Below are 20,483 nucleotides of genomic sequence, written 5' to 3' on the forward strand. Positions count from 1 at the left end.
CCTAAGTGTCCATCAACAGATGAATGGATAAAGAAGATGTGGCACATATATACAATGGAATATTACTCAGCCATAAAAAGAAACGAAACTGAACTATTTGTAGTGAGGTGGATGGACCTAGAGTCTGTCATACAGAGTGAAGTCAGTCAGAAAGAGAAAAGCAGATACTGTATGCTAACACATATATATGGAATCTAAGAAAAAAAAAAAGTTCATGAAGAACCTAGGGGCAAGATGGGAATAAAGACACAGGCCTACTAGAGAATGGACTTGAGGATATGGGGAGGGGGAAGGGTAAGCTGTGACAAAGTGAGAGAGTGGCATGGACATATATACAGTACCAAACGTAAAATAGATAGCTAGTGGGAAGCAGCCACATAGCACAGGGAGATCAGCTCAGTGCTTTGTGACCACCTAGAGGGGTGGGAAAGGGAGGGTGGGAGGGAGGAAGACGCAAGAGGGAAGAGATATGGGAACATATGTATATGTATAACTGATTCACTTTGTTATAAAGCAGAAACTAACACAGCATTGTAAAGCAATTATACTCCAATAAAGATGTTAATAAATAAATAAATAAATAAATAAAAATGTATCCGCTAAGTATCTAAGTTATTCTGCTAAAGAAGGTAAAGGAAAATTTGCTCTTCATTAATGAACGGTTAGGAAAAATACCATATCTAAAAATGAAAAATTCACTGGCCAGAACTTAGTAGCATATTGGAGATGACAGATCAACAGAAATCAATCTGAAGAACAGAGAGGGGGGAAAAAAAAAAAAAAAGACAGGCTCAACAACCTGTGGGACAATGTAAAAAGGACTAATACACATGTAACTGTAGTCCCCAAAAGGGGGAGAGAGGGGAACAGAAAAAAACCATGATAGGGCTTCCCTGGTGGCGCAGTGGTTGAGAGTCTGCCTGCCGATGCAGGGGACACGGGTTTGTGCCCCGGTCTGGGAAGATCCCACATGCCGCAGAGCGGCTGGGCCCATGAGCCATGGCCACTGGGCCTGCGCGTCCAGAGCCTGTGCTCCGCAACGGGAGAGGCCACAACAGTGAAAGGCCCGTGTACCACAAAAACAAAAAAAAAAACCATGATAGAATAATGCCCAAAAATTCCCGAAATTTGGCTCTAGCCATAAATTTATAGATTCAGAAATCTCAGCAAGCCCTAAGCAGGGAAAATACAAAGCAAAGCATGTTTCCTCAGTTACGACACAGTCAAAGAGCTGAACACCAAACATATACAGAAAACTCTGAAAGTAGTCAGAGGTTTAAAAAGAAAAGTAACAAAAAAACCAAGGTAATAATTGTGTAAATGACAGCTGATTTCTCATCAGAAACAGCAGAGGCCAGAACAGGGGAACAGTATCTTTAAAGGACTGAAAAAATAAACCAAACTAGAATTCTATATCCAGTGAGAATATCCTTCGAGAATGAAGATGAAATACACATTCAGAAAAACAAAATTTAAATGAATACACTGCCACCTGTACAAGAAATGCTAGACAACTAAAATGCTATCAGGTAGAAACTCAAATCTTCAGGAAAATAAGAGCACAGAAAATGGTAAATTATCTGGATGAGTATAAAAACACTTTTTCATTTGATTAAAAAATACGTATGAGTGCTTAAAACAAATATTTTAACATTGTATTAGGGAGTTTAGAAGGTATAGAGGGGCAGTACAAATGACAACTACAGAATAAAGCAAGTGGGGAAAAAGGTTTAATTTGAAGTGTGCAATTGCACTGTTCTTAAATTTTACATAAAGTGGTATCCAGAATAAGTAGAAAAGGAAAAGTGAAGGCTGTATATTGTAATCCCTTTGAGCAGGGGTCAGCAAACTTTTTCTTAAATGGCCAAAATAGTAACTAGTTTAGGCTCTGGGGGCTAAGAGACAAAATTGAGGATTATATAGGTATTTACATAACCGTTTAAAGTTTCACCCTCCTGGGTGAAATCCATTCTTACAATTTTTTTAGAATTCCATTTCAATTTCCCAGTTGGCTTTTTATAGCCTTCCTTCCTCCCACTGGGCTTGCCTTTTTTCTTTAGCTCACTCAGTTTTACTTCCACATTCTTGCTTGATCTTTTAAAAATATAGTAACAAGAGCAAGAAGCCTATGAATGTGGGAGAGAACTGAGTGAGGCAGAGAGGGCAAAAAGGGAAAGCTCGAGTGCAGATGAAGGGCTGGAAGGTCACATGGTGGGCAGCACACAGGGTGGCCCCAGGGCCAGCACAACAGCCTCCCTCCCCAGCACCTGAGCGACGCCTTCTTGCCCCCAACCCCCTGGGCTGCCCAGTGTTCCCCACTCACCCGGGCCGGTGGCAGGTGGGCATTTTCTCTCTTCTCTCCAGGTTTCCTTCCCTTGCTCCAGCTGGGTGATGAGTTTGGGTTTAGAAAATGGAATCCCTGCTCATAGGAAAAGAAAACAATATGGCTGTAGGTTATAGGCTCAAAAGCCAGTTCCTGAACTCAGAGCCACACTGGGTGGGGAATTTCAAAAGGTGGTGGGAAAGACCTGAGAGTGGGGAGCTCTCTGCAGGGGAGGGGAAACCAGGATGACAGCTCACTGACCCTACTCCATCCTGGGGAGAGAACAACTCCCTCATTTAAAAGAAGATAATAACTAGGAAGACATGTCATGCTTACCCAAGAGACTGGGAGAAAAGGCCTAGAAATGCAGATTATCCCATACACAACACACAGACACACACGCACCTCTACACATTTCAATTCTACAAAATCAGACCTTCTCTGGGGAAAGAGGGAACAGAGTGTCTCTGCTTCTGAGTCCAACCCAAAGGCAAAGTCAGAAAGCAAGATAGCTGCTTCAAGCACAGCCTAAAGTACCCAGCTGCTGGGATACGGGTCCTGAGAGATGCCAGGCTTACCCAGCGAGACCAGGTTGCTGTAGTTCTCCAGCATCACCTCCCGGTACAGGGACCTCTGAGCAGGGCTCAGCAGCATCCACTCCTCCTGGGTGAAATCCACAGCCACATCTCTGAATGCCATGTGTGCCTGTAACACAGAATACAGCCCTGCTCACCCAGGAGCCAGCCTTGCCCAGGACTCAGGGTCAGGGGCAGGCAGAAGCCTGCCCGGGGAGAGGTAGGTGAGATATCTAGATTTTGTCTTTGACCCTGGTGCTCTGTGTTCCAAGACTTTTAACCCCTGTCACTATCGGGGCAGTGGCACTTAACCTACACATTCGAGATACTGAATAGGCTGTTTCGGAGAATACCTACCAAAAAATGGAGTCTTTAACTTTCGGGAACATTAGGCTGAGGGAAGAGCAAATAACAAGAGCAAATCTAGGCTGAGGGAAGAGCAAATAACATAAAAATTAAACAACAGTAAAGCAACAGACTTTAAGAATTTAAAAGAATAGTCTGAACAATGTTTTTTTTTTTAAGCTTTGGTTCTGTTACTTATTTATTTTTGGCTGCGTTGGGTCTTCGTTGCTGCACGTGGGCTTTCTCTAGTTGTGGCGAGTGGGGGCTACTTTTTGTGGTGCATGGGCTTCTCATTGGGTGGCTTCTCCTATGGCGGAGCACGGGCTCTAGGCACACGGGCTTCAGAAGTTGTGGCTCGCGAGCTCTAGAGCACAGGCTCAGTAGTTACGGCGCATGGGCTGAGTTGCTCCACGGCACGTGGGATCTTCCCGGACCAGGGCTCGGACCCATGTCCCCTGCATTGGCAGGCGTACTCTTAACCACTGCGCCACCAGGGAAGCCCTGAACAATGGTTTTAAATGTTGAAGCATCAGAATGAAGTTAGTACCATTCAATTATGGCAAAGACCAAATACAACTCAGTCCTTCCCTTCAATCCCATCGGGCCCCTTCGGCCTTCCCTGGCCTGAGAGCCACAAGCAGCGAGTGGTAAAGAGCATGAACTTGAATCCTACTGCCTTGGTTTGGGGCCCACCCCCCCCCCCGTCAACTAGCACCTCTGTTTTCTCACTTACGAAATGTGGGTAACAGTCCATTAAACTTCCCGTCCCACACTGTGGATGCTCAGCGTGGACGTTCTTGGCTACTTGGTCTACAAATTCATCTCTATGTGCCATTCTCATCCGCCTGCCCCATTTTACTATCTTTACCTCAACACTATTTCAAAATGGAGAGTACACTGGAATATAGACATCAGGAAAGGTTTCATGAGAGGCCCAGGAACTTGGTCTTGAGGGAAGGGCAGGAATCAAGGGAAGAGGAAGGTGCCAGGTATTCCTGATGAGGCGTGTGGGGAGCAAAGCAGAGGACACTGTGGGCCAAGAAAGAGAGAGCCTGAATCATGGGAAGCAGGACCACTTGGGAGGAATAAAAGGCACCTAGTGGTAGAATACAGAATAGGTCGCGTGTAGTAGCAGCCTGTAGGTTTTAAATTTTTATTGTAAAATATACAGAAACATTTTACTACTTTTACCATTTTTAAGTGCATATTTCAGTACATTAAGTATGTTGACACTGTTGTGCAACCACCACCGCTTTCCATCTCCAGAATTTGTTCATCATCCCATGCTGAAACTCTGTAACCATTAAACCCTGACTCCCTCTTTCTCACAAACCCTGGTAAACAACCATCATTTTACTTTGTCTCCATGTATTCAATATTTGGCTAGTCTGTGTATCACAAATAAGTGGAATCATACAGAATTTGTCCTTTTGTGCTGGCTTATTTCATTTAGCATAATGTCTTCAAGTGTCAGCCATGTACTCCAAAGAAGACATACAGACGGCCAGGAGGCACATGAAAAGATGCTCCACATCATTAGTTATTAGAGAAATGCAAATCAAAACTACAATGAGATATCACCTCACACTAGTCACCATCAAAAAGTCTACAAACAATAAATGCTGGAGATGGTGTGGAGAAAAGGGAGCCTTCCCACACTGTTGGTGGGGATGCAAATTGGTGCAGCCACTGTGGCAAACAGTATGGAGGTTTCTTAAAAAACTAAAAATAGAGCTACTGTATGATCCAGCAATCCCACTCCTGGGCACATATCCAGAGAAAACCATGGTTTGAAAGGATACATGTACACCAATGTCCACTGCAGCACTGTTTACAACAGCCAAGACATGGAAGCAACCTAAATGTCCATCGACAGATGAATGGATAAAGATGATGTGGTACATATATGCAATGGAATATTACTCAGCCATAAAAAAGAATGAAATAATGCCATCTGCAGCAATGTGGATGGACCTGGAGTGACGTAAGTCAGACAGAGAAAGACAAATATCATATGATTTTGCTTATATGCAGAATCTAAAAAAAAAAATGACACAAATGAACTTATTTACATAACAGAAACAGACTCACAGACTTAGAAAACAAAGATGGTTACCAAAAGGGAAAGGTGGGGAGGAGGGATAAATTGGGAGTTTGAGATTGACATATACATACTACTATATTTAAAATAGATAACCAACAAGGACCTACTGTATAGCACAGGGACCTCTGCTCAGTATTCTGTAACAACCTAAATGGGAAAAGGATTTGAAAAAGAATAGATACATGTATATGTATAACTGAATCACTGTGCTGTACACCACAAACAAAACATTGTGAACTATACTACAATATAAAATAAAAAAAAAATTAAAATTAAAAGTTTCAGCCATGTTGAAGCATGTACTCAGAATTTCCTCCTTTTTAAGGCTAAAAAATACTCTACTGTATGTATATACCATTCCTCCACTGACGGACATTGGGTTTTTGTATCCACCTTTTAGCTATTGTGAATAATACTACCATACAAATTGCTTTCAGTTCTTTTGGGTATATACCCAGAAGTTGAACTGCTGAATCAAATGGTAATTCTATGTTCAGTTTCTTCAGGAAACACTACTGTTTTCCACAGAAGCCACACCATTTTATATCCCCACTAACAATGTAAAAGGATTCTAGTATCCCTACATCCTTGACGACACTTGCTGCTCCCTGAGTTTTTGGTAATAGCCATCATGTGAAATGTATAAAGTGATCTCTCATTGTGGTCTTTATTTGCATTTCCCTAATGATTAGTGACAGTAACCATCTTTCTATGTGCTTATTTGCTATCTGTATATCTTCTTGGCAAAAACGTCTATTCAAGTCCTTTGACGGTTCTTGAATTGGGGTGTTTGGTTTTTGTTGTTGCTCTCTGAGATCTTTATATATTCTGGACATTAATTACTTATCGGATATATGACTTGCAAATATACATTCTTTAATGCACAAAAGTTTTTAACCTTGATAAAGTCCAATTTATCTATTTTTTCTTTTGTTGCCTGGGCTTTTGGTGTTATTACCCAACAAATCATAACTAAATCCAACTTCATGAAGCTTTTCCTCAATGTTTTCTTCTAAGAGTTTTACAGTTTTAGCTCTTACCTTTTTAGGTCTTTGATCCATTTTGAGTTAATTTTCATTCTCTTCCATGTGGGTATAAGTTTTCCCAGCAGTGTCTATTGAATAGACTGTCCTTTCCACATGGAATGGTCTTGGTAGTGTTGTTGAAAATCACCTGATCATACATCTGTGATTAAGTTCTGAGCTCTCTGTTGCTGCTCTCAAGATTCTGTTGCCTTTGGCTTGATTATAATGTATCTTGGTGTGGGTCTCTTTTAAGAGGTTATCCTACTTAGAGTTCATTAAGCTTCTTGGTTCCTCTTCATGTTTTCTATCTCTTTACTGACATTTCCATTTTGTTTTTACATTGTTTTCTTGACCTCGTTCATGTTTTCCATTAGTTCTGACAGCTGTCTTAAAGTCTTTTGTCTAGTAAGCCCACATAGTATGGCAACTCTGGAACTCAGATTCCCCAGATTTGCTTGGTTTTTGTTTTTGTTGTTGTACTGTGTCTCCGTGCCAGGGTTCAATCTGAGGTGTAAACTAAAGGTTTTTCTTGCATTTTTTCTGATCCTGTGCCTTTCCACGGGTAATATTTCCAGGGATGGTAACTTCCTAAACTGACCAAGTCATGGTCAAACAGGCTGCAGGTAAGATAAGTTACACTTCCAGGACTAGAGCTGGACTTTGCCAGGTGCCAACAAGGTGGTCAAGACAAGAGAAAGGACTGTGTCCATCCTGCGACAGCCAGTGTGGAAATGCAGGAAACACTCACCATTACCCTGGCTTCCCAGGACCCTGTGGCCATTTTTCCTGGTATCACTAAAGGATGATATCTCAGAAGGCAGATCCATGTAAGGAAAGCAGAAATTAGAGGGTGTCAGCTGGAAATGCTCTCCCAGTGAGCGAGGCAGGGTCTGCTCTCCAACCCCACAGCTGGGGGAGGGGTGGCACGGTGGAAGTGTAACACTCTGGTTTTTACCAGGGCCCTGGAAAAAAGTTCAGAGTCAGGCCTTCAGTAGGTTTGGTCCCAAACTCTCCTGATCCCAACAAACTAAATGTAGAAGGACGTTTTTCAGGCTCTCTACTTGACTGTAGATGTTAACACATCATTATTAATTTGAGGGGTTGTGAAAATGGTATTATTGTGGTTGTTTTAAAAAATATACACTGAAGTATTTATAGATGAAATGATCCATGGGATTGCTTTTAAAAACACTTCAGGAGGGCTTCCCTGGTGGCACAATGGTTAAGAATCCGCCTGCCAATTCCGGAGACACGGGTTCAAGCCCTGGTCCAGGAAGAACCCATGTGCCATGGAGCAACTAAGCCCATAAGCCCTACAGCCCGTGCTCTGCTGAGCCCTAGAGCACGTGCTCTGCAATGGGAGAAGCCACAACAATGAGAAGCCCACGCACTGCGGCTGCAACAAGAGAAAGCCCATGGGCAGCAATGAAGATCCAACACAGCCAAAAATAAATAAATGTATTTATAAAAACAAAACAAAAAAAACACTTCAGGAAAAATTGGACAAACCACCCCCCTCCCAAGATTGCTACACAGTGTTTACTGTTAAAGCTGGGGTTTTATTATAGTTTCCTTGCTTTGAATATGTTTGAAATTTTTCCATTAATAAAAAATTATTAAAAAATTCTCAAACACCAAAGGAACCCAAAAACCAAAAACCCAGATGCAACAAATATGGCAAAATATAAACAAGTGTTAAATCAAGATGATGCACATAAGGACGTTCATTATGCTATTGACTCCTTTATTTTTAAGATTTTTCTTTTAAAACGTAAGAAGTATACACAGAAAAAACACTGCATTGTGAACAAAACCAGAGAAACCTAAAGCAATAATGAAGGACAAAAATTGGCCATTAGAATCAATTATCAATTCATTTCCCCTTTGGTAACCATAAGTTTGTTTTTGCAATATGTGAGTCTGTTTCTGTTTTGCAAATAAGTGCGGGGAACTAAGATACTGCAAACCACACAACCAAAAAAAAAGAAAGAAATGAAGACTAAATTGTAAGACACCAAGGAAGAATAGAGTGACATGAAAACATGATGGCCACTGAAAGCTAACAGGAGGAGATGAAAATGAAAGAAAGAAGTAAAAAGAGTTAGAGAAAAAATGGTTGAAATGGAAAACAGACAAACAAAGAATTTCATTTGTATAATTGCAGCTCCTGCAGAAGAAAACAAAGAAATAAACCAAAAAAGGGTTGGGGTGGGGGTGGGGAGGGAACAGAACTAATATTTAAAACTATAACCCAAGAAAACTTCAAAAATAGATGACATGAATCACAGCAATATCTTTCTTGACCCACCTCCTAGGGTAATGAAAATGAAAACAAAAATAAACAAGTGGGATCTAATTAAACTTAAAAGCTTTTGCACAGCAAAGGAAACCATAAGCAAAATGAAAAGACAACCCACAGGATGGGAGAAAATATGTGCAAATGAAGCGCCAAGGGATTAATCTCCGAAATATACAAGCAGCCCATGCAGCTCTATGTCAAAAAAACAACCCAATCAAAAAATGGGCAGAAGATCTAAATAGACATTTCTTCAAAGAAGACATACATATGGCCAAAAAGCACATGAAAAGATGCTCAACATCACTCATTATCAGAGAAATGCAAATCAAAACTACAATGAAGGATCACCTAACACTGGTCGGAATGGCCATCATCAAAAAATCTAGAAACAATAAATGCTGGAGAGGGTGTGGAGAAAAGGGAACCCTCTTGCACTGTTGGTGGGAATGTAAATTGGTATAACCACTATGGAGAACAGTATGGAAGTTCTTTAAAAAACTAAAAATAGAACTACCATATGATCCACCAATCCCACTCCTGTGTATATACCCAGAGAAAACCATAATTAGAAAAGATACATGCACCCCAATGTTCACTGCAGCACTAGTTACAGTAGCCAGGATACGGAAGCAACTTAAATGTCTATCAACAGAGGAATGGATAAAAAAGATGTGGTACATATATACAATGGACTATTAGCCATAAAAAAGAATGAAATAATGCCATTTGCAGCAACATGGATGGACCTAGAGATAATCATACTAAGTGAAATAAGTCAGAAAGAGAAAGACAAATATCATGTGATATCACTCATATGTGGAATCTAATTTTTTTTAATTTATTTATTTTCTTTATTTTTGACAGCGTTGAGTCTTTGTTGCTGTGCGCTGGCTTTCTCTAGTTGCGGCGAGTGGGGGCTACTCTTCCTTGCAGTGCGTGGGCTTCTCACTGCGGTGGCTTCTCTTGTTGTGGAGCATGAGCTCTAGGTGCTCAGGCTTCAGTAGTTGTGGTGCCCAGGCTCAGTAGTTGTGGCTCACGGGCTCTAGAGCACAGGCTCAGTAGTTGTGGTGCACAGGCTTAGTTGCTCCGTGGCATGTGCGATCTTCCCGGACCAGGGCTCGAACCCGTGTCCCCTGCGCTGGCAGGCGGATTCTTAACCACTGCGCCACCAGGGAAGCCCCTGGAATCTAATTTTTTAAAATGATATAAATGAACTTATTTACAAGACAGAAACAGACTCGCAGATTTCAAAAACAAACTTATGGTTACCAAAGGGGAAATGTGGGGGGGGGCATAAATTAGGAGCTCGGGATTAACATACATACACTACTACATATAAAATATATAGATAGATATAGATAGATAACCAACAAGGACCTACTGTATAGCACAGGGAACTCTACTCAATACTCTGTAATAACCTATATGGGAAAAGAATCTAAAAAAGAATGAATATATGTATATGTATAACTGAATCACTTTACTGTACACCTGAAACTAACACAACATTGTAAATCAACTGTACTCCAACAAAATTTTTTTTTAAAATGACCTGAATCTAAATATGAAAGGGCTTACAGAGTACAAGGGAAGAATTGACTCACAACCAACAACTTCAAGGTATCTACTGGAAAAACTATCAGACTTTGAAGAATAACAACAAAAATCCTAAGTGACTCTAGGCAAAAAATATACCAGACTTCCATCAGACTTTTCATAATCGTCATTCAACCCTTGTGCATTGCTGGGGGGAATGTACAATGGTGCAACCACTATGGAAAATAATATAGCAGTTCCTCAAAAAATTAAAAATAGAAATTATCAAAAAAAAAAGAAATTAGCATATGATCTACCAGTTCCACTTCTGGGTATTTCCCCAAAAGAATTGAAAGCAGGGACTTGAACAGATATTTGTACACTTGTGTGAGCAGCATTATTCACAATAGCTACAATGTGAAAGTAATCCAAGTGTCTGTCAATAGATGAATGGATAAACAAAATGTGGTATATACATACAATGAATATTATTCAGCCTCAAAAAAAATTCTGACACATGCTACAACATGGATGAACTTTAAAGATATTATGCTAAGTGAAACAAACCAAACACAAAAGGACAAATACTATATGATACCACTTATATGAGGTACCTAGAGTAATCCATAGAGACAGGAAGCAGAATGAAGGTTGAGAGCAGTTGGGGGGAAGGGGAAATAGAGAGTTACTGTTTAATGGGTACAGAGTTTCAGTTCTGCAGGTGGAGAGTGCGGATGGTTGCACAACAATATGAATGTACTTAACGCTACTGAACTATACACTGAAAATGGTTAAGATGGTAAATCTTATGTTATATATATTTTACCACATTAAATGCATGGCAAAAATATACCATCATTCAAAGCAATAAGAAAATATTCCACCATGACAAAGTGGGATTTACCCAGAAACGTAAGACTGGTTCAATATTAGAAAATCCATTACTATAATACACTATATTAATGAACAGATCCAAGAAGAAAAATCATGATTGCATTTATACATACTGAAATATTCTTTAACAAAACTCAACTCTCATTCTTCCAATATCCAATTCAATGTAAGATTGATGAATCCATAAAACTTTTCATTTTTAATTTTAGACTTAAAAAGAAGTTGCAAAAATGTCAATTCCCATATAACCGTCACTTAGTTTTCTCTAATGTTAACATCTTGGAAAACCAAAATACAATGATCAAAACCAGGAAATTAACATTGATATAATACTATTATCTAAACTACAACTCTTAACCACATTTCAACAGTTTTTCCACTAATGTCCTGTCCTTCCTCTGGTCCAGATATCAACTGAGCTTCCAACATTGCATTTAGCTGTCATATATCTTTCATCTCCTCCAATCTGTGACAGTTCCTTCTTTCATGAAAGTGACATTTTTGAACAACATCCGTCAATTTTGGTTTATCTGATTTTTAAAAAATGATTAGAATGATATTAGTTCATTTGGGGCTAGAATTCCTCAGAAGTCATGTGTCTTTTTCAGTGCACCCTATCAAGGGGTTCGTGATATTGGTATGTTTCATTATTGACGATGTTAACCTTAATCTTGATCACTTGGTTAAGGCAGTGTCTGCTGGCTTTCTCCATTGCAAAGTCACTCTTTTTCCCTTTATAATTAATATGTATCTTGGGAGAGATACTTTGAGATTATACAAATAACGTATTTCTCTTCAATCTTCCACCCACTAATTTCAGCATAATTTTGTGGGACCTGTCTGCAACAATTATTACTGTGGTGTTGACCAAATGACAATGTTCTATTTCCCTCTTTCATTCTAAATTCATTAACTGGGGACTTCCCTGGTGGCACAGTGGATAGGACTCCATGCTCCCAATGCAGGGGGCCTGGGTTCGATCTCTGGTCAGGGAACTAGATCCCACATGCATGCCACAACTAAGAGTTTGCATGATCCAACTAAGGAGCCTGCCTGCTGCAACTAAGACCCGGTGCAACCAAAAAAATAAATAAATAAATATGAAAAATAAATAAATTAATTAATTAATTGGAATTCTTCTGTAAGCAAGAGTTGTCCCTTCTTATTTATTTCAGCGTGGATTTACAGTTTATCCTATGGGTTATATTAGAATATTATCACTTTATTATATGTGGAATCTAAAAAAATGGTACAAATGAACTTAAAAAACAGAAATGAGTCACAGATATAGAAAATAAACTTATGGTTACTGGGGGGAAAGGTTGCGGGGGGGAAGGGATAAATTGGGAGATTGTGACTGACATATACACACTACTATATATAAAATAGATAGCTAAAAAGAACCTACTATATAGCACAGGGAACTCTACTCAATACTCTGTAATGACCTATATAGGAATAGAATCTAAAAAACAGTGGATATATGTATATGTACAACTGATAACTTCGCTGTACAGCAGAAACGAACACAACATTGTATGGCAACTATACTCCAATAAAAAAATAAAAGAGGATGAGGTGAGAGAGTAGCATTGACATATATACACTACCAAATGTAAAATGGATGGATGGGAAGCTGCTGCACAGAACAGGGAGATCAACTCAATGCTTTGTGATGACCTAGAGGGGTGGGATAGACAGGGGTGGGATAGGGAGGGTGGGAGGGAGGCTCAAGAGGAAGGGGATATGGGGATATATGTGGGGATATGGGGATATATGTATACATATGGCTGATTCACTTTGTTGTACAGCAGAAACTAACACAACATTGTGAAGCAATTTTACTCCAATAAAGATGTGAAAAAATAAAATAAAATAAAAAGAATATTATCACTATTTTGCTGCTCAAATTATTTCAACTTCAAACATTGGGAGCTCCTTCAGACTGACCTCATTCCTGCTTTAACCAATAAATGTGGCACAAGTGACACTGTGTCAGTTACAAGCTTAAGTCTTTTTTTTTTTTTAATATTTATTTATTTATTTTGGCTGTGCTGGGTCTTAGCTGCAGCATGTCGGATCTAGTTCCCTGACCAGGGATTGAAGCCAGGCCCCCTCCATTGGGAGTGTGGAGTCTTACCCACTGGACCACCAGGGAAGTCCCACAGGCTTAAGTCTTAAGAAGGCGACACAGCTTATGCTCTCAGGAGGCGCGAGATGCCACTTTAAGAACTTCAACTCCCCTGCTGGAGGGACCACACAGAAGCAGAGGCCCCGATACTCTGCGAAGAGAGAGTGTGGGGCCCAGGTGCCCCCAGCCTTCCAGCCAGTCCACTAAAGCACCAGATGTGTGACGGAACCGTCTTGGATGGTCCAACCCAAAAGAGTCCACAAGTGACTTTGGGGGAAAATTCAGCTGGATCTATAACTCCCACGGAGCAGAAGGACTGCCCAGCGGATTTAACCGAAGGAACTGGGAGAGATGATAACATGGTGGCTCCTCTACGCCATGGGCTTGGGGAGCTTGTTGTGCAGCAATCAATAATGAAAGCCCTCACAGACATGCTGTGCCTCTGCCTTCTTCAGCTCTGTTAATGACAGAAGCATCCTTCCCATCACCCACATGCTGACTCGGGCACCAGGTGTACTTCTCTTCCTGCCAAATCACACCAGTCACCAAGGCCTACTGAGTCCACCTCCAAGAACTCTCTATGCCTCCCACCCCCAACCCATCTGGGGAAGGGACAGTCCCTCCTGAGAGAGGCTCTGCAGACCATCTCCCGACATCCCGGCCAGCCTGATCCGTTCCTCCCAGAATTAGCTCCACCTACACATGGCTGGATTACTTATTAAAAATGTCCTAAGCTCTTACTGTGCGACAGACACTATCTTAGACCCTGGGGATACAGAAGTGAACAAAGACAAAAACATCTGCCCTCACTGACATGCAAGTTTAGAGAAGGAAGATGGACATATTAAATTAACAAATAAAACACACATCAGATCAGAAAGTAATAAGTGAGATAAAGAAAATAAAGCAGGGAAGCAGAAAAGAAGTAACACAAAAGAGACGGGGTTTTGAGATTTTAAATAGTGGTTAGGAAGGCCTTGCTGAGAAGATGATTGAATAAAAATCTGAAGGCTGTGAGGGATGAGCCAAGTCAGTAACTTTGAAGAGAGCATCACATGCAAGAGAACAGCCAGTGCAAAGGCCCTGAGGCGAGAGTCGGCCTGGCACCGTCAAGGCACAGAGACAGTTCACTGTGGCTGGTATGCGGTGACTGACACTGAGTGGGGGAGGTTCTGACTTTGACTGAGGTGAGAAGCCACTGGAGGTCTTTGAGCAAATGCATGACCTGCCTGCTGAACTGACTAATACAGCTGTACTGAGAGGGACAAGGAAGGAAGCAGAGAGATCACTCAAGGGCTATGACCATCCAGGTGAGGTGGTGGCCCGGACCACAGCAGGAGCGGCGGAGGCTGCTTACTGGGGATATGGAGTGTAAGAGCAAGAAAGGAGTCGAGGATGACTCCGAAGTTCTGAGCCTGAGGAAGCTGAAGGCGTTGCCATGTCTCTGCTCCCTTTTACAGCTGAACTCCCTGAAAGAACTGTCCATCCTCCACGGGGTCGGGGCATGTTTACAGGAGTTGATCAGAGTTTGTTGTTGGACACATCAAGTTTGGATGCCCATGAGATACCCAAGTGGAAATGCCAAGTAGACAGGAGACTGGGATTTGGAGTTGAAGAGAGAGATCTTGGCTGAACCTCAGAGGAATGGCATCTCAGGCCTTGAGAGTGGACGGGGCCACCAAGGAGAGATGGAGCTGAAGCGGGGCCTTCCACAGGGGTTCTGGGAGTAAAGAAGCCAGCCAAGGAGACAGAGGAGGCGCAGCCTATGAGGTAGGAGGAAAACCTGGAAACCAGGGACAGCAACATGAAAGGAGATCCTAAGACGAATGCAACTATGTAAAATGTTGCTGAGCATGGACTGGTATTTAGCCACAGGAAGCTCAGTGGTAACTTAGACAAAGAATATTTTTTAGTGGGTAAAGCTGAAAAGCCTTACTGGAATATTTAAAAGACAATGGAAGGATATTAACGGAGACATCAAGAAAAGAGAATTCTTTCAAGGAGTTTAGCTCTGAAGGGGAGGAAAGCTGCAGGGCAAGAGCTGGAGGGAAACTGTGGTCCCTGCTCTGCTCAGGACCCTTTACTGGGTCCCTCCCGCACCCACATCAAGTCCACACTAACTTGCTATTCAGGGCTCACTCCACTAATGCCCACAGCGCACTCTCCAATCAGACTCCCCATGTGAACTTCCATCCTTCCAGCAAGGATGACACTCATGTCTTCACCATGCATCACTCACTTAGTCTCACTTAACCCGGCACTCATTTAACCCGGTCCCAGGAACCCTATCAGTGGCTCAAGAAGCACAAGATAAGGCACCCGACCGTCAAAGAACCACCTCCCAGTCCAATGGGACAGCTGGACAGTCATGACACAGGCTGAGCCCTGGGGTCCTGATGTGTCAAGCATCCCACAGCGAATGGGAGCCCGGGAATACTGCTGGGGACGTGCAGCGTGCTCTGCCGGGGGAGCCCATCCCAGCTCATCACAGGAGTTGATGCTCAAGCAGAGAGGTACGGAGAAACAAAAGCAGACAATGGAATAAGTTTCCATGCAGCTGTAAAGCAGGGTCTGACGAGTGTGGGGATTAGGGGAGGACACTGAAAGGGTGACTTGGAGAACAAGTTGGAAGCATTAATAATAATTCTAACGAACAGTTACTGAGTATTTATGTACTAGGCGCTCTAACCGCATGGCTAGGGTTATCACACCCAACATCCCTGTCAGGTGGACACCATTCTGATCCCCATTTGGCAGATGAGGAACAGAAGGCTCAGAGAGGCAACATAACATGCTCAGGGCCACACAGCTAGATATGGTGAAACTGAGATTTGAATCTGGGCAGTCAGACTTTGGAGTGGGGACAGAAGCAAACGATTAGAAAGGTCCCTTTCTAGCAGGCTGAATGGCAAGATCAGTATTTATACCTCAGGTGCCCAACTCAAGAGGCAGCGGTGGGGGAAGGGGGGGCAGAGGGAGAAGAAGGTGGAGAAGAGGCAGGAGCAAGGGCGCTGCAGGAGTGGAGACGGGGAAGAAGAAGGGGATCCAGCGCACAGCACAGGGGAGAGAACACGGCAGCCACCGAACAGGAGGTAAGTCTGGAAAGAACAAAGAGGCCCAGCTTGTACCAAGGGCAGAAGTTGCAGATGTTAACCAGATCTGCAAGGTTAGAAGAAATGCGGGGAGAGGGGCAGAGACAGGGAAAACCACCACACCGAATTCCACATACATCTCCCTCTCCTGTCTCTGACCAGAGCTGTTCTGACTGAAAGAAACTTTAAAACAACTGGAAAAGGAACTATTCATTTTGTTGGGTGTAATGATGAAATTGTGGTTATATTACAACAAGAAGTCCTTATGTGTAAGCTGCCTTCTGAGGTAACTGTGTGTGAAATGACAGGCCTGGGACAAAAAGGCAGTGAGAGCGCTGGACGGAACAAGACCAGAAGGCCGAGGCCTTCACGGCGGACAAGCCCCGGGAGTGAGCAGGTGTGAGCAAACGCTGAGACAGAGCGCTGGCGCCAGGATGGAGGGGTAGTGAAGGCGGACGCTGGGTCTGAAGAACAGTCCCTGTGAAAATGGCCACCCTTACAACAGGCCTTGCTTCCTGGGGAAACCAGCTGGGGCCCTGATCCCGGGATGGGGCATTACAAGGCACAAGATGTCAAAGTTGAGCGAAGGAAACCCACCCATGGTCCAGCAGGCAAAAGGCAAGCGGCCCCCACCTGAGGCTGGGCTGTCAGGAGCCCAGGGTCCTCCCCTGGCCCACCAGGCAGCCCTCTCTGGGCAGGCAGGAGCCACAGGGGGCAGAATGAGAACCGAAAGGTTCAGGAGAGTCGCTGGAAACTCTCAAGCTCCAGCAGGGTAGGGTTTCCTCTTCCTTAAAGGCATCAGGAAGGGACCTGACACAGAAGAAAAGACTGCGGGCAGCTTGCTGGGAACAGAGCTGTTATGTAGGCTAGAACACGGGCCTTAGCTGATCCTCTCTCACCGCTGATCTTTACTAGGGAAGTTCACACTCACTGGGCACTTAGTATATACCGGAGACTGATCCGGGCGCTGGATGAGTTTCACCTCATTCTAGCCTCCCAACCCAGTGAAGTAAGATTTATTATTTTCATTTTACAGATGACATAACCGAGGCACAGTGAGGTCAGTCTCTTGCCTAAGGTGACACAGTTATAAGGTGACAGAGTCTGGATGCAATCTGGCCGTGGAGGCCAGGCTCTTAAGCAGGGCAGTGACAGCGAACCTCTGCGGGTTGTAAGGATTCTGTGTATCATTCTGAGATGAATCAAGATTGTTCACGAGGTGATAAGGGTTAAGTCTGCGTGATGATCTACGGAGTTCTATTTATTTCCCTTTAAAATTTCTCCGTAATAAAAATTTAAAATGGAACGTAAGATCCCAAAGCCGGGCCACACCAGAGATGTCTAAATCCTTGATTCCCGTGATCAATGATGGTTTCCAGGACCTCTGAAAAACTTGCTCGGTGGGCCCCAGACGACCTCTTCCTCCAAGTCCCAAACCCAGGGGCGACCAGCCAAACTGAGACACCCCCCACACGCACCCCGCAAGATCGCGCCAAAATGGCCACTCCACACCCAGCCCATCCCGGGCGCGTTGGCCCACGCCGGCCGCCCATCCGCGGGAGGCCTCAGCAAAGCCGACGGGTAGCCGGGCCCGAAAGAAGACTACCAGCTCCCACCCACCAGAACTCGAGACACCTGGCACCGGGGCCTGCTGGCACCTGTCACCCCCTCGGAAACATAAGGCCCCCGAAGCTTACTTACTCAAACCCCTAAACCCGGGGACTCGTGGCATGAGCGACCGCCTCTCCCAATACCGCTATTTCGGCCAAGGCCGAACCTAGGAGGAGGCCGGAGCCCAGCAGCCGCCACCACTGGGCATCGCGGCTGGGCTTCACCCACGTCCCTCGGAGATGCGCGCCCACATTCCCCAAATGTGACACCCGGTAGGGCACGGCCTGAGCCACGACAGCGCGTCCCCGCCGCCACCTCCTCTCCCCACCACCCGAACCGTCTCCAGCCCCAGCCCGCAGGCCAGTCTTTCAGGACTTACCTTTCTGCGCGGGGAAGGGCACGGCTGCAGCGAGGGCCCGCGGGAGCCACACTCACCAGCGCCACCAAAGAACAAGGGGTCACTAGAGCCACCAGCTCGGGGGCCACTCCAGCAGGACGCCAGGACTACACTACCCAGAATCTTCGGGTCGCGCCGGGACCACACCTCCCAGTATGCTCGGCGCCATCAAGCGCGCCGCCCGCCAGGCGCTCCCACTGGCCTCTGAGGGAGCCGTTTCTGGGTGACATGCTCCGGCCACCGGAGAATGGCCACTGTGGCGCCCGGATTCCCCCTGTTTTTTTTTCTTCAAACCACGTGGAGAAGGCATGTAGCGAAAGCATGTAGCTTCTCTCCGTGCACTGACCCCTTTCTCTAACACATCCGCCTCAAAGACTACCCTCCCAACTGACCCCTGCAGTGACTTCCGCATCCGGTGCCGAGCCCGCCCCCTCGGTTGGCGGAAGTGACGTGTAAGGGGCGCTTCCGTTTGGCTCCTTGGGTGGGCGCCGGTGGGTGGCGCTGGGACGTGCGGTCTACCCCGCTCCGGTTGCGGGGAAGCGAGGCTGTGCTCGCGCTCCGTGAGCGCCGCGCGGGCGTGGTGTCCACCAGTTCACATAACCCTTGAACTCACTTAAACCCATGGCGGGGGTGGTTACTGAGACTGGGAGAGACAAGGCATATTACCGGGATCTCACGACCGAAGGAGGCAGACGCGGGTTCCTGCCCATGTCCGCAACCGAAACATCCCTCTGTGCTCCCTGACGTCTTGTCCCTGTGTGGAGTCCACAGATTTATGGGCAGCCTCTCATCCATCTAGTGGGGGGACAGGAGCCTCAGTGATAGACCATAGCTTGGGGCTGATCCCCTCATAGTCTTCGCTCTGTGTACCGGAAAAAGACAACAACCTGAAAGTTGAGAATTATGTTTCATTTGGTGGGCTTACACCTGGGAGACAGCCGCTCAGCTAGCTCTGGGGAACTGTTTCAAAGAGGTATGGGAGGAGCCAGGATATATAGGAGTTTTTGCTGAAAAAAACGCGTGGTTGAACCTCAAAAGATGACCACTAGTCACAAAAGAACACATATCTCAACTTAATGAATTTAGCACTTTTCTATGCATGGGAAGATGCAAGAGTCCGGGCTCAGTGAAATGATTCCTTTGATATGGCACTAGCTATCTAGGGCCAATATCCTGTTTTTCTCCATCCTGAAGTCGCCTCAGGGCGCATCCTCAGGGTGCACCCTCGGTGTGGCTGCAGAGACTGATGCCTTGACGGCAGGCAACATTCGTTGTTTATTGGAATGGCAGGCGCCATATTTTTTTTTCTTTTTTTGTCCACAGCTCTCTGGGTCTTTGTTCAGGGTCCTGAAAATGGGGCAGCACTGGTGCTATCTGGGATACCTCAACTGGGGAGCTGAAGAACACACCCCACTTCGCTGTGGAAGGGCGTTTCCACTAGGGCACCTTCTCAGTTCTGTTTACTTTCCTCAGATTTGCTTTCTGAAATTTTGTCCTCTAGGAAGACCAAGAAAATATTCACATGGCCTGGAAAGCCAGGGAGAGACAAGAATTTCCTAAAATTCCTTTTTAGCTCTTGGAGGCTGAATCCATCCCCTTCTCTTGCCCGGAAGCTGCCTTGTTCGTAATGAATTCCATTCAGCCCCTGCCCTGGAGAAAGTGCCCAGTCTGACTTGGACCCTCTCTCCACATCCCTCTCTGCCGCACCCTACGACTAGTCATTCACCAAGAAATTAGTGTCAACTGAAAATGCACAAACTGAAAGTTGAGAATTATGTTTTATCAGGCGGACTTTCTGAGGACTTCAAGCTTAGGAGGCAGCCTCTCAGTTAGCTCTGCGGGACTGCTCCGAAGAGGGAGTGGGGGAGCCAGGATATATAGGAGTTTTGCAACAAAAACCAGGTAGTCAGAACATCAAAAGGTTACTGTTAATTAAAGAAAATTAGACATCAAGTTAATAAATTTAGTGCTTTTCTATGTATGGGAAGATGCAAGAGTCTGGGTTCACTCAAATCATTCCTTTGCTACGCACCTTAGCTATCTGGGACCAGTATCCTGTTCTTTCCCATCCTGAGCCCCCTCAGGGTGCACCGTGGTGGGTGAGGTGTGGCTGCAGTGGCTGATGCCTTGGTGGCCACAACAGCCTTTGTT

The 20,483-nt window shown here is 44.5% G+C and overlaps 1 protein-coding gene across 5 annotated transcripts in view; it reads right to left on the reverse strand.

Moving 5' to 3' along the window:
• ZNF133 (zinc finger protein 133) overlaps nt 1-18,737 on the reverse strand; it is a 28,362-nt gene extending 9,625 nt beyond the window's left edge. Inside the window, exons 1-3 of one of the 5 annotated variants that reach the window (XM_049699111.1) lie at nt 18,315-18,737; nt 2,902-3,028; nt 2,324-2,419 (exon numbers count right to left, since the gene is read on the reverse strand). In XM_049699111.1, coding sequence (XP_049555068.1) covers nt 2,324-2,419; nt 2,902-3,022 — 217 coding nt within the window. In that variant the 5' untranslated portion in view covers nt 3,023-3,028; nt 18,315-18,737. Of the gene's footprint in view, nt 1-2,323; nt 2,420-2,901; nt 3,029-3,255; nt 3,277-6,387; nt 7,015-7,120; nt 7,335-18,314 lie in introns of those variants that run through there. The other 4 variants (XM_049699110.1, XM_033429381.2, XM_033429382.2 and 1 more) reach the window with 4 other exon arrangements.
• Between the last annotated feature and the right edge of the window lie 1,746 nt (nt 18,738-20,483).

This window comes from Orcinus orca, chromosome 16 (genome assembly GCF_937001465.1).
Source record: "Orcinus orca chromosome 16, mOrcOrc1.1, whole genome shotgun sequence".
Taxonomy (NCBI): Eukaryota; Metazoa; Chordata; class Mammalia; order Artiodactyla; family Delphinidae; genus Orcinus; species Orcinus orca.